The 16848-nt window shown below is 37.2% G+C and overlaps 1 protein-coding gene across 1 annotated transcript in view; it reads left to right on the top strand.

Annotated features, from left to right (window-relative positions):
• The window catches only part of Dsg2 (desmoglein 2), a 49606-nt gene that overhangs the window by 19450 nt on the left and 13308 nt on the right, over positions 1 to 16848 (top strand). The window contains exons 2-10 of the mRNA XM_074070092.1: positions 316 to 351; positions 1525 to 1659; positions 5273 to 5434; positions 5564 to 5708; positions 6502 to 6668; positions 8664 to 8801; positions 8920 to 9105; positions 13201 to 13466; positions 16549 to 16691. Of these exons, the coding sequence (XP_073926193.1) occupies positions 316 to 351; positions 1525 to 1659; positions 5273 to 5434; positions 5564 to 5708; positions 6502 to 6668; positions 8664 to 8801; positions 8920 to 9105; positions 13201 to 13466; positions 16549 to 16691 (1378 nt within the window). The remainder of the gene's footprint in view (positions 1 to 315; positions 352 to 1524; positions 1660 to 5272; positions 5435 to 5563; positions 5709 to 6501; positions 6669 to 8663; positions 8802 to 8919; positions 9106 to 13200; positions 13467 to 16548; positions 16692 to 16848) is intronic.

Here is a 16848-nt window from a genome sequence, read left to right as displayed (position 1 = left end):
ATTAGTGGGAGGCCAGTCTCATACTGACAGCCTTGAAGATAGGTATGTGGGTCCCAGAGAACACGCAATGAGAACTATAGGGTGCGGGGGGAATCGGAATGTTTAAGATTACACAGAGTAGATTCTTTTGTTTGCTTTTTAAGCTACTAGTTAGTTTATGGAGGAGGCAGTGTGGACCAAGGAGAATGTAGATTCCTCCCTCTGGGCCTGGTTGTTGGGAAGGGCAAACAGGAAAATTATGATTTCTTTCTTTTTGGCATAGGATGATAGAGGTGGTTAAGCTTCTGTTTTTATGTCTCTAATTTTATTTTACAGATCTGCTTGAACCTTGGAAATGGACTTCACTTAGAGGTAAGGATGCAAGGGGACTATGTCCATCTCTGGGTCTCGGAGGCTTATTGATTTCACAGTGGACAGTTTGGCTATGTTTCACCAGATTGAAAATCCACATTGCCTTAGACCTGGCCTTTCTCACTAATAAGTATGGAGGAATATAAGACCAGAAATAGCCAACACCACATTTGATAGGAAGAAGATCTTTATCTGCATGTGAATACATGTGCAACTGTGTAGTCACAAAGCATCATTACAGACATTTATCAAGCTGTTAACAATAAATACTCTGAAGAATGAATACTTTCTGAAAAATGTAAGTTTTATATATGTACATCATAAGTTTAAATGTTATCATTTGTGATGTTATATGATTCACATTTTTAATAAATATTTTTCAAAGGAAAATCAATGACCTAGTGGTAACCTGTGTAAACATTTTGAAATAAAAAACACGTTTATACAGAGCAACAAATGAGTAAATTGATCAGATAAACTTAGTATAATTACCTAAGTCTTAAGATGCTGTCATCTATATTGAATTTTTCCTTGGATAAAATATATATTACTTATAAAACCCAAATGAGCATGTGTAGAGTAATTTTTCTTTTTTGGAGGAAGGCAGAGACATTTATTCATCCTTCTGCCTATAGAGTAATTTTTCATCTAAGGTTCTGAAATTGAGAAATGGGAAATTTAATCCTTTCCCACATCCTGTAAAAAGAAAATTCATTAACTGGTAATTGTACCAGTTTTGGGCCAAATTTATATCAGCAATTTACTTATTTTATTCTTCAGACATGTACTAATTTATTCTTGAACACTAAACCATCATAGAAAAGTGAAATCTCATTTTCACCTAGTAAGAAAAAAAATGTTGACATGGTCCTTTACTTCTAGTTTGCCTATTTGTAAGGCCACTAAATTACTCCAGCCTTTTGAATTCTTCACTCTGAGAAATCTGTCCTTACTGTGAAAAACAAACCCTGCTGCTTTACTTATTTGGAGACAATCTCTTGAATGCCTGTAGAGTTTGCTAGAATATGAACATCTCTTTAAAAATGAAGCTTGTTAAGAAATACACAACATACCTTAAAAATTTGCACTATTTTTAAAGCTTAGTAAATTATGGAATATCATACTAAAGTTTGACGATACATAATAATTTTTGGCAATATTTTATTGTTTCAGGTCTTAAATGCAAGAAGTGAAGACAAGCTGCTTGCTAAACATACTCACTTAGTGCGGCAGAAGCGGGCCTGGATCACCGCCCCTGTAGCTCTTCGGGAGGGAGAGGATTTGTCTAAAAAGAATCCAATTGCCAAGGTACCTTCTAAAGAGACACAGGAGCATAACATATGCATGACTAAACTATAGTGTGAGATGATTTTTATGTCCCTTTTAAAATCTAAGGAAAATCATAAAATGTGATGACTGATTTTTTTTTTTAATATTCAAGATGTATTTGAGCAGAAAGTGTCAACTTTAAGATCTTCTTTCCCATTCTGCAAGGTGCAGCATCATTGGCAAAAATACATCTAACTTCTGGTTTTGACTCAACTAGGAGTTAAGGGATTGGCTGTAGTTTCCACTTAGTTTACCAAAAAGTGTCACAAAACTCAAAGGAGTGTATTTTCATAGAAAGCCGTTTTCAAAGTGGAAAGAGCCAGTGTCTAAGAGGTTGGTGACTCTATGTCCTGGTTTGCCTGGAACAGCCTGGTATATGCCCATTGTCCTGGCTTAGTGATGAATGGCTCCCCTTTCACTTTCAAGGTACCCAATATTTTTATACAAATTACGTAGTTATCCTAATATTATGTATCTCACAGTGAGCATGTACAAGCCCAAACTCTTGATTTTTCTCCCTAAAGCCTCTCTCAAGTTCTACCCATTTCTATAAATGGCACTATAGTTCTATACAGTTTTTCAAGTACTCTCAGTTCTACTCCCAAAATATATTCCAAGCCACCACTTCTCTTCAGCTCCACTGCCATTCCCCTATTCAAGGTCCTTGTTCTCTCTGACTAGCATTACCTAAGAGCGCCCAGCTGGTCTCCCTGCTTTCTCTGTTGCCACACCCTCTCCCACACACAGAGTCTGTTCTCCAGAAATTAGCCAGAGTGAGCTCTTGGAAAGACAAACCAAGGAAGCTTGAGTGGCTTCCTAGTGTAATGGAAGAAATAACCTTACCCTGGTCTAGGAGAACCCATGTGATTTGTCTGTCCTCTGTTCTTATCACTTCCCAAACCCTACTCTGCTACATCCCCTGAGTTGACCAGGCTCCTTCCAGCCTCCCTCTTTTGCACTTGCTATTCCCTCTGCCTGGAATCCTCTTCACATCCCTGATTTGCTGTGTGGCACATCACCAGGCTTCTATTCAAGAACCAACTCCTCTCTGCCACCACCATTTCTCTCTGTATACTTACCCTATATCCATTGGTGTACGCATATTTGACTGCTTGACATCATGCCATATATTGCTGGCTTATGGTCGTCTGTCTCCCCTCAGTAGAGTAGAAGCTTCATGAAAGCAGGGCTCAGTCCTTAGGGCTCTCAGGCCCTGTTTATGCCCTAAACAGTCTCTCAGCAAACATTTGTGTGAATGCATACTTGTTCATATCCAAGACCTTCATCTTTCCAATTTTATAAAGGTACGCAAAGGGCTCCTTCAAGAGAAATAGCAGTTGGCCAGGTGTGGTGGCTCACACCTGCAATTCCAGCAACTTGGAAAGCAGAGATCAAAAGGATCATGGTTCCAGGCCAGCCCAGGCATAATCTCAAGACTATCTGAAAATAACTGAAAACAAAAAGAGCTGGGGATATGGCTCAAGTGCTAGAGCCTAGCAAGTGTGCCTAGCAAATGTGAAGCCATGAGTTCAACCCCCAGTACTTCCAGAGAGAGAGAGAGAGAGAGGCTGAAATTGTAGCCACAGCATAAAAGATAAAAGTTTCTGTTTCCTAACATGGTTTTTTTTTTTATAAAAGCCTTCTAAAATTCAGGTGTTTTGCTATGGTTTCACATAATAGGATGTGACAGGCAACTGAGTTTTCTGCTTTGTTTTGGCTTATTTTTTATACAATCTGTCAAGAGGTTTTCCCAAAATGTATTGATTCTTAGGGGTTTAATAAGTGTTTAGCTATTCTTACTAATGTTAATTATATAAGTGGTTAGAAGTAAAATTTACATAAAAAGCAAAAGATCTTGTTAAATTTCCTCAACTTTCCAAATTCCCTACCTAGTGGTTATATCATCAAAAGTTTAATATATTCCAGACTTGTAAAATGCATATGTATGTATGTACGCACTATGCTTATTGCATACATATGGAAATACAAAGCAACAGTTCTGCTACATCCTGCTTTTGTTTCATTTCTAACATAAGATTATATGTATACATGTAATCAGTACGTAAAGACCTAGAATATTCTTATAAATACTCTTATATATAAATACATGTACACCTAAACAATGAAGGACAAGAATGAAAAACAGCTCACACTAAAGGAAGGACACTAATGGGAGAGGGAGGGTAAAATAAGGAAGTAAAGAAGGTGATTATGGTTGATATACTTTCTACACAAAAATACATATAGAATATTTAAACCTGTTGAAATCACCATAAGAAGGGAACTCAGATAGAAAGGAGAAAAATGGAGGGGATGAACCAATTTGGGTTATAACACATGTATACATGGAAATGTCACAAGGAAATTCCCAGTATAGCTATCTCAAACAAGCAAAAAATGTCTTTTTTTTCAAAAATGAAGGACAGGAAGGTAAAACAGGCCCTTTCTAAGGGTTGGAGGGGGAGGACATAACCAAAGGTTGAAGAAGGGCAAATATGGTAGAAATACGTACTCATGTATGAAAACGGAATGATGAGATCTGTTGAAAGTATTCTAAGAAGGGAGGAGGGAAGATAAGAAGAATGATGGAGGGATGATTCTAACTATGATATGTTGTAAACACTTTTGTAAAGGTCACAATGTGTACCCCCACTACAACAACAATATGCTAATAAAAATTTTAACAGAAAAAACAAATACATGTACATATAGATATATGTATGTGTATTCATATGTACTTGGCATAAAAAGAGAGACAGATAGACAGACAAAAGCTCATGTGACTGCTCCAGAGTCCTCACTGTGCCTGAGGAGCACAGCAGAGCAGTAGCAGGTTTGAGGCCCCATCTGCTGCCTTGGTTTCTCCCAGTGCAACCCTAATACATGTTGAGAAACCTGTGTCACTAATGCTGAAGTTCCAGGACAGAGAACTGGCCAGGCAGGTAGGTGGTGATGGCTTTAGTGACGTGTGGAAGAAGAAACTGAGGAACCAAGGATAGCCACAGAGAAGATGATCAGAATAAAATTACAGAAATCCCAGCTGATTAGAAACATTGGTTTGCTGAAGCATTCCAAGCAGGGAAGATGCTCTACTTTGTCAGTCCCTCTGGAAAGTTGCCTTGTTCATACTTTTCAGATGATTGGATAGATTTATGAAGGTGACCTTTGACTCTGAAGTTTTTACTATATATGCCAAATTTAAAATCTATCCCCCACTCTAGGGGGAGGAGGGAGCATTGGGGGTGCTGTGATGAGTCTTGTCTAGCATGCAGTTCTACAAAAAATAAACAAAATATGCTTCCTCCCCCAAACTATATCTTAATTTCACTATAACCCTAAAAGATAAACAGTATTATATTCTCCATTTTATAGATAAAAGCACAGAGGCACAGGGAGGTTGAGTAACTAGCTCGTTGTCACATAAGTGGTGTGTGCTGAGACAGGATCAGAACCCAGGTTCTGATCGCATGTGTTAGCCACCTCCCTCGTATCAACATTGTGACAGCGTCAGCAGGAAATTGTCCAATAAAAATATTTGCATGTAAATTATAAATAATTTAAATTGAAGGTTCCTCTGTTATTTTTATTTTAGATACATTCTGATATTGCAGAAGAAAGAGGAATAAAAATTACCTACAAATACACTGGAAAAGGGATTACAGAGCCACCTTTTGGCATATTTGTCTTTAACAAAGATACTGGAGAATTGAACATTACTAGCATTCTTGATCGGGAAGAAACACCATATTTTTTGGTAAGAACAATTTTACTTTTGTAGTTTTTCTTTGGTGATAGTTACTATTTTTATTATTTTTTATACTATATCAATTGAATTACTCTGGTTTAAAACTAACTTTATGTATTATTTATGTCATGATTTCAGCTAACAGGTTATGCTTTGGATGTGAGAGGAAACAATGTAGAGAAACCATTAGAACTACGCATTAAAGTTCTCGATATCAATGACAATGAGCCGGTATTCACACAGGAAGTCTTTGTTGGGTCTGTTGAAGAACTGAGTGCAGCACGTAAGAGTCTATTGTTTTCTTTCTTTTTTTAATAAATGAACAACCAAAAACATTTTATCCATAGTATGCAGAGAAACACTAAACTCTATATATTAACAAAAGTTGAGTATTACCCACAGAACAAATAATAATAATAAACCTATTTCTTTAGATTCAGAGCTTTCATATCATTTCAAAGGACTTTAAACATCCTTTTTACATTCAGAAGAAACAGTAGATTGATGCAGCTGGTAAGGTCTCCATGGCAACTACTTCAAGGAAAGCAACCATAGAAGTGGGTGTGGCTGTGTGCCAATAAAACTTTATGTACAAAAACAAGTGGCTGGTTGACTCTGGAGCCATTGGGTGTGGCTGCTGGTCTATGACTTACTTTTATAAAAAGGTTTATTGACATTATTGTTCATTGCAGTCCTCTATAGAGGAGACAAAGGAGAGATTTCTCTTTAGTCCTAATAAAAAGTATAGTTGTACTTCTCTTAATTTGTTTTTATTTTGATAAACATCATCACTGTGTATCTACTCATGCATCTTTGTCTGTATTGTCTACTAGAACAAATTTGTGTTCCTCCTATAGAAATTTGAAGCACTTCACCCTAAATTCAGCATAGCCCTCATCTTGTTTTTCTTTCTATACTCATACTTACTTCCTCATTGCAGTTAAATTTTTGATCCTGGTAAGCTATGATTTTGATAAGTGCCTGAAATAATAATCCTAGAAACAGGCTGAAATTATAAATGACATAACAATAGATGTCAATGTACTGACCACAGAGACTCTTATTTCTAATGCCAGATACACTTGTGATGAAAATCACCGCAACGGATGCAGATGAGCCCAATACTATGAATTCCAAAATTTCCTACAGAATCGTGTCCCAGGAACCTGCAAACCCTCCCGTGTTCTACCTAAATAAAGATACCGGCGAAATTTATACAACCAGTATTACTTTGGACCGGGAGGTAAAGTCATGTTTTATGTTGCCTATCTTTTAAACTCACTACTATCATTTCCCGTTTCTCCACTCTTTTTCTTTCCTAATGTTCTTCTTTTGTTCTGTATTCCTCATTCATAGGATAACTCTAAGAATTATCACATAGTAGTCATTAACCAGATGTCACTGCTCAGCACTTAGAATGTGACTGGAACAAATTGAAGTGTGTTATGTGCCCATGAAGATGTGTAAAATATGAATCAGAGTTGGAAGAATTAGCATGAAAACAGAATATAAAACAGCACCTTAATTTTTTTTATGTTGAATACATATTGAAATGATATTTTGGCTATCATGGACTAATTAAAATTAGTAGCACCTGGCTGTTCTGTTTTTTAGTTTTTGATTTTCGGGGTTTTTTTTTTTTTTTTAAATGTGGCTATTAGAAAATTTTAAATTACATAAAGACAGCACTGTTCTAGCCCCTCTCCAGTTAGGATTATGCTTATTAGAGAATCCTAAGGTATGTTCCTCAGTTTGTGTTTCTCTAGTAACATGTCAGGAGTGTCCTCCTCTCCTAATATATATCAGGGAGTAGGGGACTGGTGGTGGTGGTGATGGTGTGGAGACAGGAGTTGGAAACAGGAGTCCTAGTTAGGATATAAAAATCCTTGTCAAGGAGAAAGTTATTTTAAATCCCAAACTAATGGAAAATCTAAGTAGGTATCCTAGAAAAACTGTTCTCTCAAATATTTCCTCTTTTTTTTTCAGTGCTAGGGTTTGAACTCAAGGCCTCATGCTTGTTAGGCAGGTGCTCTTACTGTTTGAGCCACTCCATCAGCCTCAATTTTTTTAATTAAAAAGGGAGATAGAAGAATTTACTATATATGTGAAAGTTTTAATAGCATACAAGAGTAAAACAGTGATCCTAAGAATTACTGTGCTGCCATTAAATCTAAGTCATTGTTCAAGTGCACTGTGTCACACTTGGGAAATTAACTCTGCTCAGCTGGGGAGGACCATAGCCAGCATTCCTAATGAGATCTTTGTAAAATTTATGAGTGTGGTTAATTGTTCCTGAAATTCTACTCCACACCTTTCAACATAAAGTTAAACTAGAAAGATATTACTTTGAGTAGTGTGGTTTTTAACAGGCTGCTGTCTCTAAAGTATGGGAAGTTGAGCTAATAATAATGGCTGTCACTTATTGGCCATTTACCATGCACCAGGTGGCTGTCCTAAACCTTTTACATGGATTAACTCCTTTAATCCACATAGAAACGCTGTGAGGCAGATCCTGTTATTATCCCCATCTTACACGTAAAGAAGCTGAGAGTCAAAGGGATTAAGTCTGTGTTCAGCACAGCTAGTAAGTGATAAAGCCAGAATTGGAGCTCAGGCAGCTGGCTCCAGTGCCTCAGCTGTCCTCTGTTCACTGAGTGGTTCTGCCCCACACAGGACTCATATGCACTGGCATTAGCAGCCGAGCTCCTTAAACTCCAAACGCCCTGAATGGAGCCATAGTAAGGGACCACATAGAAGAGAAGGGTTTGCTTCTGAGTGACATCAAAGAATGATGTCTCTAGGACATAGCCTCTGGGAATCCTGTCTCTCAACAAATTTTGCATTCACTGGCCATGTCTTCTTAGGACCAGGTTCACCTGCCTTAACCTTTAACTCAGAATGAAGTATGGGACAGGAAAAAAAAAGTGACAGCTGTCACTTCCAGTGTAGAATTAACTGCATTTTGAACAGTGCTTCTTTGTGCAGACTGTTTTAAGGAGAATTGTGTCCTAAGAATATCACCAAGGACATGTTTGAGATTTGTCAGTAACTCTCTCAGGCTTTTCTGCCCTTCTACCAAAGCCCTGACTGCAAATAAGTAGCAGCTTCATACTAATAACAACAGGTCACAAAACTTACTTATGAATAAAATATACCATGGTCAATTTCTTAGCAATAAAGTAAACCAGAACCAGAAAGATTTAGGAATGTTTCATGGATATTTTTCATTGCCCTGCAGGAACACAGCAGCTATTCCTTGACTGTAGAAGCAAGAGATGGCAATGGTCAAATAACAGATAAACCAGTAAAGCAAGCTCAAGTTCAGATTCAAATTTTGGATGTCAATGACAATATACCTGTAGTGGAACATGAAATGGTAACTTATTGTTTTAATAATAAATGTACCTATTTATTCATGTTATAATCTGAACTAAAAATATACCATTTGAGGTAACATTACATTAAAATAAAAATCATGCGCTCACATTTTGCAGTATGAAGGGACGGTTGAAGAAAATCAAGCCAATGTAGAAGTGATACGCATAAAAGTGACTGATGCAGATGAAATAGGCTCTGACAACTGGCTGGCGAATTTTACATTTGCATCAGGAAATGAAGAGGGTTACTTCCACATAGAAACCGATGCTCAAACTAACGAAGGGATTGTGACCCTTATTAAGGTAAGTCATGAGTGTTCAAACCTAGGATGGGACAAGCTGCTGTTGGAGAGAATTTGAGCCACACATTTACATATGCAACAGGCACCACCATTGTTTGGAACTGGAAACACCCCTGGTTGCCCAGTTGTGTGGGCTTGCTACCCATGAATGAAGATACCACCCCACTGGGTGAAGCTTGGGAACCTGCCTTTTGAATAGAAATTCCCTTAGGATTCTGATATAAGTATTGAGAAGGCTACATTTTGAAACAAAGTATTCTAATCTCTTCTGCTTCATTGAATCAATGAAGGAAAAAATTGAATTAAAAAGTCCTACTAAGCATATGCATATTTTTCATTTGTATCTCATAACCCCCACAGAACTCTGTGTTGTGGGGAGCGGGTACTAGGGTTAAACTCAGGGTCTCATCATTGCTAGGCAGTTACACTACACCTGAGTCGTGCTGCCAGCCATTTTTCTGTTAGCTGGTTTTTGAATAGGGTCTCTCATTTACGCCCAGGCCATCCTGGACCCTGGTCCTCCTGTTTATACGTCCCATGTAGAGAGACTGACAGGCATGTGTCATCACACCCAGCTTTTATTTGTTGAGATGGGGGGGGGTCTCACAAACTCTTTGCAGCAATCATCAGTATCTCTGCTGCCCAAGAAGCTAGGATTATAGGCATAAGCCATAACACCCAACTTCCCACAGAATTTTTTAATAGAAATTACAAGATGGAGGGCCAGGCATGATAGCTCATGCCTGTAAATCCCAGCTATGCAGGAGGCATTAAGTAGGGAGGATCAAGGTCCAAGGCAGGTCTCAGGCAAAAGCAGGAGACCCTATCTGGAAAATAACTAAAGCAAAAGGGCTAGGGGTATGACTCAAAGGATAAAGTTCCTGCCTAGCAAGCATTGGGCTTTCTGAGTTCAAACCCCAGTACTATTAAAAAAAAAAAAAAATGAATTTGTATGTAACAAAATAAGTAAAGGATGATGGTTTAATATATTTTTAAATGGTTTATGTTAGAATTGTCTTACCTGAATTTAAAATAAAATACAAATATACAGCTTTCAAAATACAGATTTATTAAGCTACACACAGGCAAAATTTGATTCCAGAAGTTCCCAAATTTTACAAAAACTTAATATATGACAGTCTAGGTAAAATCTAACAGGGAAAAGGAATAAATGTGTAACAGTAAAAAAGAATTAATTTAAAGTTTCAGGCACCACCTATTGGTACATCACTGTATGCATTTAAACTGCCTTTTTAAAAGTAGAGGAAAATTGAGTATCACCTCATGTTTAAAGGAAGACACATTTCATGATTATTGAAGAAATGGAAAATGTCATCAGAGACCAAATAAATTCATCTGCTTATATGAAAAGAAGCATAATTTTTAGTCATGAGTTACAGGTACATCTACACCAGATATTTGAGATACGAATGTCAACACAAAAGAAGAAACAGTTCCATGTTGATGGAAGTAGAGGTGCTGGGAGCATTTTCAATCTACTGTTATAGCACAAAAAAAGAGATGTAGTTATTTCTACCAAGAGGGGTATGGATGAAAAATAGTAAAATTAGTATTACCATGAAAGGAACAGAGTTAGAAAATTACAAATTTGCTGTCTCAGTTATATAAAGAATTGCTTCCAGGCTGGGCCAGTGGCTCATGCCTATCATCCTAATGACTCAGGAGGCAGAGATCAGGAGGATCGTGGTTCGAAGCCAGCCCAGGCAAATAGTTCCACAAGACCCTATCTCAAAAAACCCTTCACAAAAATAGAGCTGGTGGAGTGGCTCAAGGTGAAGCCCCTGAGTTCAAGCCCCAGTACCACAAAAAAAAAAAAAAAAAAAAGAATTGCTTCCAAATTGTAGGGGAAGGGATCAGATTCCATTGAAAAGAAGTTAGATAAAGAAGATATGCAAATGAAAAATCCTCACATGAAAAGGTGCCCAGAGTCAATAGGCATTAAGGAAAACGCAAATTAAAACTACAGGAGATATCCTTATACACCTACTGAAATGCCCAACATCAATTCCTTAGTCTCTTGAGGCTGCTATAACAAAATATCAACTGTGTAGCTCAGAAATTTAGTTCTCACAGTTTGTGAGGCTAGGAAGTCCAGGAGCAAAGTAGATTCAGTGTCTGTTGAGAGTCTATTCTGACTCCTACATGATGCCTGCTTGCTCGAGCCTCACATGGTGGAAAAGGCCAACAAGAGCCCAGAGGCCTCTTTCATAAGAGCGCTAACCATATTTGCAAGGCTCCCAAAAGCCCCATCTCTCAATACCGTCACTTTGGAGGCTCAGATTTCAGCATATGGGGACACAAACATTCAGACCATAGCCATCAAAAAGACTGACAGCACTACATTTTGACAAGAATGGAGAGAAATTGGAACCTTTATATATTGCTGGTGGGAAAACAAAATGACATAGCCAGTTTGGAAGATTTGTTTTTAAAGTTAAACATAGGTTTTCTATCCTGTTACCAGCAATTTCATTCCTGGGTATCCACTCAAGAAAAATAAAAATATATTTCTATGCAGACTTATGTACAAATGTTCATAGGCACATTATTCATAGTAGTCAAAATCTGTCAATAATCCAAAGGTCCATCCCCTGATGAGTACCTAAGTAAAATGTAGTATATCCATATAATGGAATACTGTTGAACAATAAAACAGAATGAAGTACTGATACATGCTACATGGGTGAACCTCAAAAACATGTTATGTGTAAGAAGCCAAATATAAAGTATGACATATTGTGTGATTCCATTTATGTGAAATTTCTAGAAAAGGCAAAACAGTGGAAATAGAAAGCAGATAGAGGCTGCCTAGGGCTAGGGACACAAGGAGGGGGTGGTTGCAAACAGGCTTGAAGGAACTTTTGGAATGATGGAAGGGTTCAAAATTGGACTGTAGTATTTGCAAATACTAAATATAATCACTCTGTAAACTTAAAGTGGGTGAATTGTAGTGTTTGTAAAGTATACGTCAATGCCGCTGTCAAAATAAGCATAAAGAAGATGAACAGGCATTTTTAAATAAGGTAATGGGGTAGTAAATCATATGAGAAAAATCCAGTGTTGCTAGCAAATAAACAATGAGTTTAAAATCTGTAATGCTGTTGGAAAACAGTAATAATGGAAATGATAAAGTAAGCTGATAGTGTTGTAAAAAAAAAAATTAAAAAATAAAAAAGTATTTGCCATGAGGTCAAATTGCTCCTGGTAGCAAAATTTTTTCATTCTCTCTTTTTTTTTTTCTTTTATCTTTTTGGTACTGGTGTTTGAACTCAGGGCTTCTTGCTTGCTAAGCAGGCTCTCTACAATTGAGCAACTCCGCCACCCTTTCTCCTGCTGGATATTTTCAGGATAGGGTCCCTTGAAGTATTTCCCCGGGACTGGCTTCAAACCCTGATCCTTCTGATCTCAGCCGCCCAAGTAGCTAGGATTACAGATGTGAGCCACCTGCACCCAGATTTTTTCATTCTCTTTGGGGCATTTGGTTATTTATGACAACATTATAAAACAGCTTTCATGGTCCCAGTACCTAACTCACTTTATTTCCATTCTCTTGGCCCTTGAATGGTAATGATAGTTAAATAAAATTAATAGTTCTCTGTCTTTATGTGACTATTTTTTCTCTGTTCACTTATGTTCTGTTACTAAAAGAATTGCCTACTTAAAGTTTATGTAGGTCCTAATCTCTTATTGCTTTTTATTTCTAGCATCCCTGACTATTGAGATGCATAGACCATTTTTCCTTATTTCTTCAGGAGAACACTAAGTACATTACATATGTGTACATGAGTTATAGCAAAGCCATTATGAATTTTTCTTTCCTTTCTGTAGGGTTCTGTAGGGACACCAATTTCTTCTGCCCCATTTTAAATAGGGATCACTATTGTGTTGGGATAAGGACACCACAAAAAATTGCTAGAGAAAATACCCTCATGACTGCAATTTTTTCCAAAATTTCTTTTAAATTGTTCTTGTGCCTGACGTGTTTGTTTTGATGGTGTGATGTATACTGGATGAGAAATACAATCTAGTTGCTTTCTCTATTTAAAAAAAAATCCCTTTGATTTTGTCTTTCTAGGAAGTTGATTATGAAAAAATGAAGAATCTTGACTTAAGTATTATTGTCACTAATAAAGCAGCTTTTCACAAGTCAATTGGGAATAAATATAAGCCTGTGCCCATTCCCATCAAAGTAAAGGTGCAAAATGTGAAAGAAGGTATTCATTTTAAAAGCAGCACAATTTCAGTCCGTGCTAGTGAAGGCATGGATATATCAAGCCAGAGCCAATCAATTGGAAAATTTGAAGTTCTTGATGAAGACACTGGACAACAAGCTAACGTAAAGTAAGAAATGGCTATGAATGTATTTGCTCATTTTAAATTATTTTAAATGCCTATTTTCAAAAATTGTAATGAAATCTAGGCAACCCATCCCTTCACGTGTAGTTCTCCAAAGCTCTGTGGAGTAAATTTCTCAAAGTTGTACCTTTAGCTGAGAGAGGAAGAATTTCCACCAGAATCATTTTCTCGGACACCTGTGTGTGAAAATGTGGCTGGGTTAGTTACCCATCACAGCAACAGTTCTGACTAGAAAAGGCTTAAAAGCAATAAAGAAAAGCTTTCTAAAGTCTGTCTTATTTCCCAAAAGAGTACTGGAGGGTAAGAAAATAGCAGTTTAAATTTAGCACCTGCTGGGCATGGCGGTGCATATCTGTGATGATCCCACACTTGAGGCTGAGGCAGGAAGTGTGCGTGTTTGAGGTCAAGCTGGGCTACACAATGAGACCCTGTCCCCCCCAAAAAAAGGTAGAAAATTTACACAAATTCCACTTTACTCAAGTTTGGTTAAAAACAGTTGCTTCATGGGTTTGAATATAGGAAAACTAGTTTTGTTTTCAAGTAAACTTGGAAATTAATTTTCATTTAAACATGATATTCGGTTTAGGAATTGATAAACTTTTTGTGTTTGTCTGGATCATGGTGAGCTTTACTCAGAATGAGTTTAATAAGAGCCTACAAGATGCCACACTGGATGGTATCCAATCTATAGTGACACCTTAGATTTGCACAATACTTTTTAAATTGTCAAAGTAAATTTACTTCACAGTTTTCAGAACCAAAGCTATTATTTTATGGAGTTACAGTGATTTGTGTTAGATTTACAGAATTCCTACCCACTGCCCAGACACACAGCTGAGCCCTGCTCATTGCCAGGGATGCTTGGTGGCTTGTCTGTCCTTAGGCATATGTCACCGTGTACCAATGCCTCACAAAGGAATGATTTAGAAGCATGGCCAACTGTAGCAAAATAAAAAAACATGAAGAAAGTTCTTCAACAGTCCTTTTCCTTTGAATGGAATGTATTATCATAGAATCAAATAACTTTTCTAAATAATAACAATTGCCACTGTTTTCTGTAGTATCTTGGTGATCATCTTTTTGCCCCTCTTCGTGCAAGAGCCAGCCTGTTTCTTTTGAGCTGAGTGGTCTAGTTTTAATTTCCATGGCTCTGCACCTAACAAGACAGTTGCTAACTAAATCCACAGAATTGAGAATTCTCTGAGGTTCTGGGTGATAATTTCTCAACTACCATCCACTGAGAAGCTTGTATGTTCTAATTAATTACCTACCAATAACATTGGGGCTATCCATTGAAAATCCTGCCTTTCATCAGTTTTTAAAGTTTTGACTGCTATCCTCATTAGAAGCTATGAATGTATCAAAAAATTGCACGTTTGCCTTACAGAATGATGAGCCATTCTTCCTTCTTACTCTTTAACATACAATCATAGAACTTTAGAATGAGGGAGATCTTAAAGGTCACTTCAAACCCTTTATTTCACACAAGGAATAGGAGGCACAGCTGAGCATTTACTATTTTGAAACTTTAATAAGGACAGCAAAAGAATCATTCCCTTAACTTTGTCATCATTTACTATTTGAGTGACCATTCATACATGCCAGTTGTTTATGGAGATTTGACAGAACATGTGAGCTACCATCCTACTTGAATGGTGTCTAATTTTCACAACAGAGAGCAGTTAGAAAATTCCTTAAGTGAGATCACATAAAACATTCCATTGGGAAGTATGATGCTAAGCACTAGGACCACTTTGATTATAAGTACAAATGTGGGGAACCACGGGCAGCGAGTCAGTCCTAACCTGAATATTCCTGACATGAAATTCAGAGGTACTTGTGAAAATCCAAATGGATTAGCATTTATCAGTAGAAATATTGAGAGTCATAAAAATTTAGTTCAAGTGTATAACTAGATTTTTTTTAAATACTGCCAAACATATTTTTTTTTAAATAGTGCTCTACATAAACGTTGCTATAAATTAGCCATCTTTTCTTGTAGGCCTAACAGCCATGTAATAGAAAATAAGTGATTGGCTTGACTGACTGAACCAAGATACTCATGTGCTTGGTTTATATTCATATTTTGTTAAGTTCACTGGCATACATGTCTAAAAATATAATATGAACATTCTTCCTGCTCTCACATAGCTGGCTCTTTGCACACTAACTCTTCCTTGCTTTCAGGGGTTTCTTCTGCATTGTTTTTACTTTTGGAAGAAAGTTATTCTGCTTGAAAGAAAGTTATTGTTCCTAGCAATCCACAATATCTCAAAATGTTTAGATACTTCCATTTAAGAGAATCATTCATTTACAAAGTTGGTATTTTTATTGACATCTTTTCAATAAGCAGAATAAAATGTAAGACTAGCTGTCTTTTCTCCACCTGTCTTGTTCTGTAACTAAGTTATTCTCCAAATGCTTACCCTAAATTTAAAGGAGACTAAGGCTAGGTGCAGCATCTCAAGCCTGTAATCCTGGCTATTTGGGAGGCTGAGAACAGAAGGATCATGGTTTGAGGCCTGCCCAGGCAAAAAGTTAGTTCATAAAACCCCATCTCATCCATTGGCTAGACACACTGGGGCACGCCTGTCCTCCTTTCTATATGGGGAAGCACACATAGAAGGACCACGGTGCAGGCTGACCTGGACATAAAGCTAGGCCCTATCTCAAAACTAACCAATGCAAAAGGGCTAGTAGAGTGCCTGCGAGGCCCTTAGTTCAACCCCCAGTACTGACAATCAGTCAATCAATAAATAAGCCCAAATCAAAGCTGTAGAGCAGACTCCATAGCAACTTCCCAGCCTCCTGGGTTAGTAGGTTAAGGATGACTGCCCTTGATCGTGTGTCTTAGGTACATTACAAGAAGAAGGAAGGTTGTAAGTAGTGTGATATGCAATAAAGGAGGACGTATAGGATGGTTTCAAGGAATTAAAAACATTGAAAACAAATGCCTGAAACAAGAACATAGATAATGGGATAAAAATTAAATTTGAAAGAGTTGTAGATGTTAGAGATTCTCAATTCAACAGAATTAAAACTTAATTTTATGTTTGTTTTATAACAGATACATAAAATTGGAAGATGTAGACAATTGGGTCTCTGTGGATACTGTCACATCAGAAATTAAACTTGTAAAAATTCCTGATTTTGAATCAAGATATGTCCAAAATGGTACATACACTGTAAAGGTTGTGGCTATATCAGACGGTAAGTTATTAAATGGATATTTTTCTTTGTTATATGTATTTAGTTTTTATCTTCATCATCATAAGCTTTTGTTTTGAAAGTATGTAAACATCTACCTCTCCAATGGATGAGCTTGTATATTCCAACTTATTTAGGATGGGAATTGTCCTCAGTGGTC

The sequence above is a fragment of the Castor canadensis genome, chromosome 4 (genome assembly GCF_047511655.1).
Source record: "Castor canadensis chromosome 4, mCasCan1.hap1v2, whole genome shotgun sequence".
Taxonomy (NCBI): domain Eukaryota; kingdom Metazoa; phylum Chordata; class Mammalia; order Rodentia; family Castoridae; genus Castor; species Castor canadensis.
This window is presented reverse-complemented; position numbering and strand designations above follow the sequence as displayed.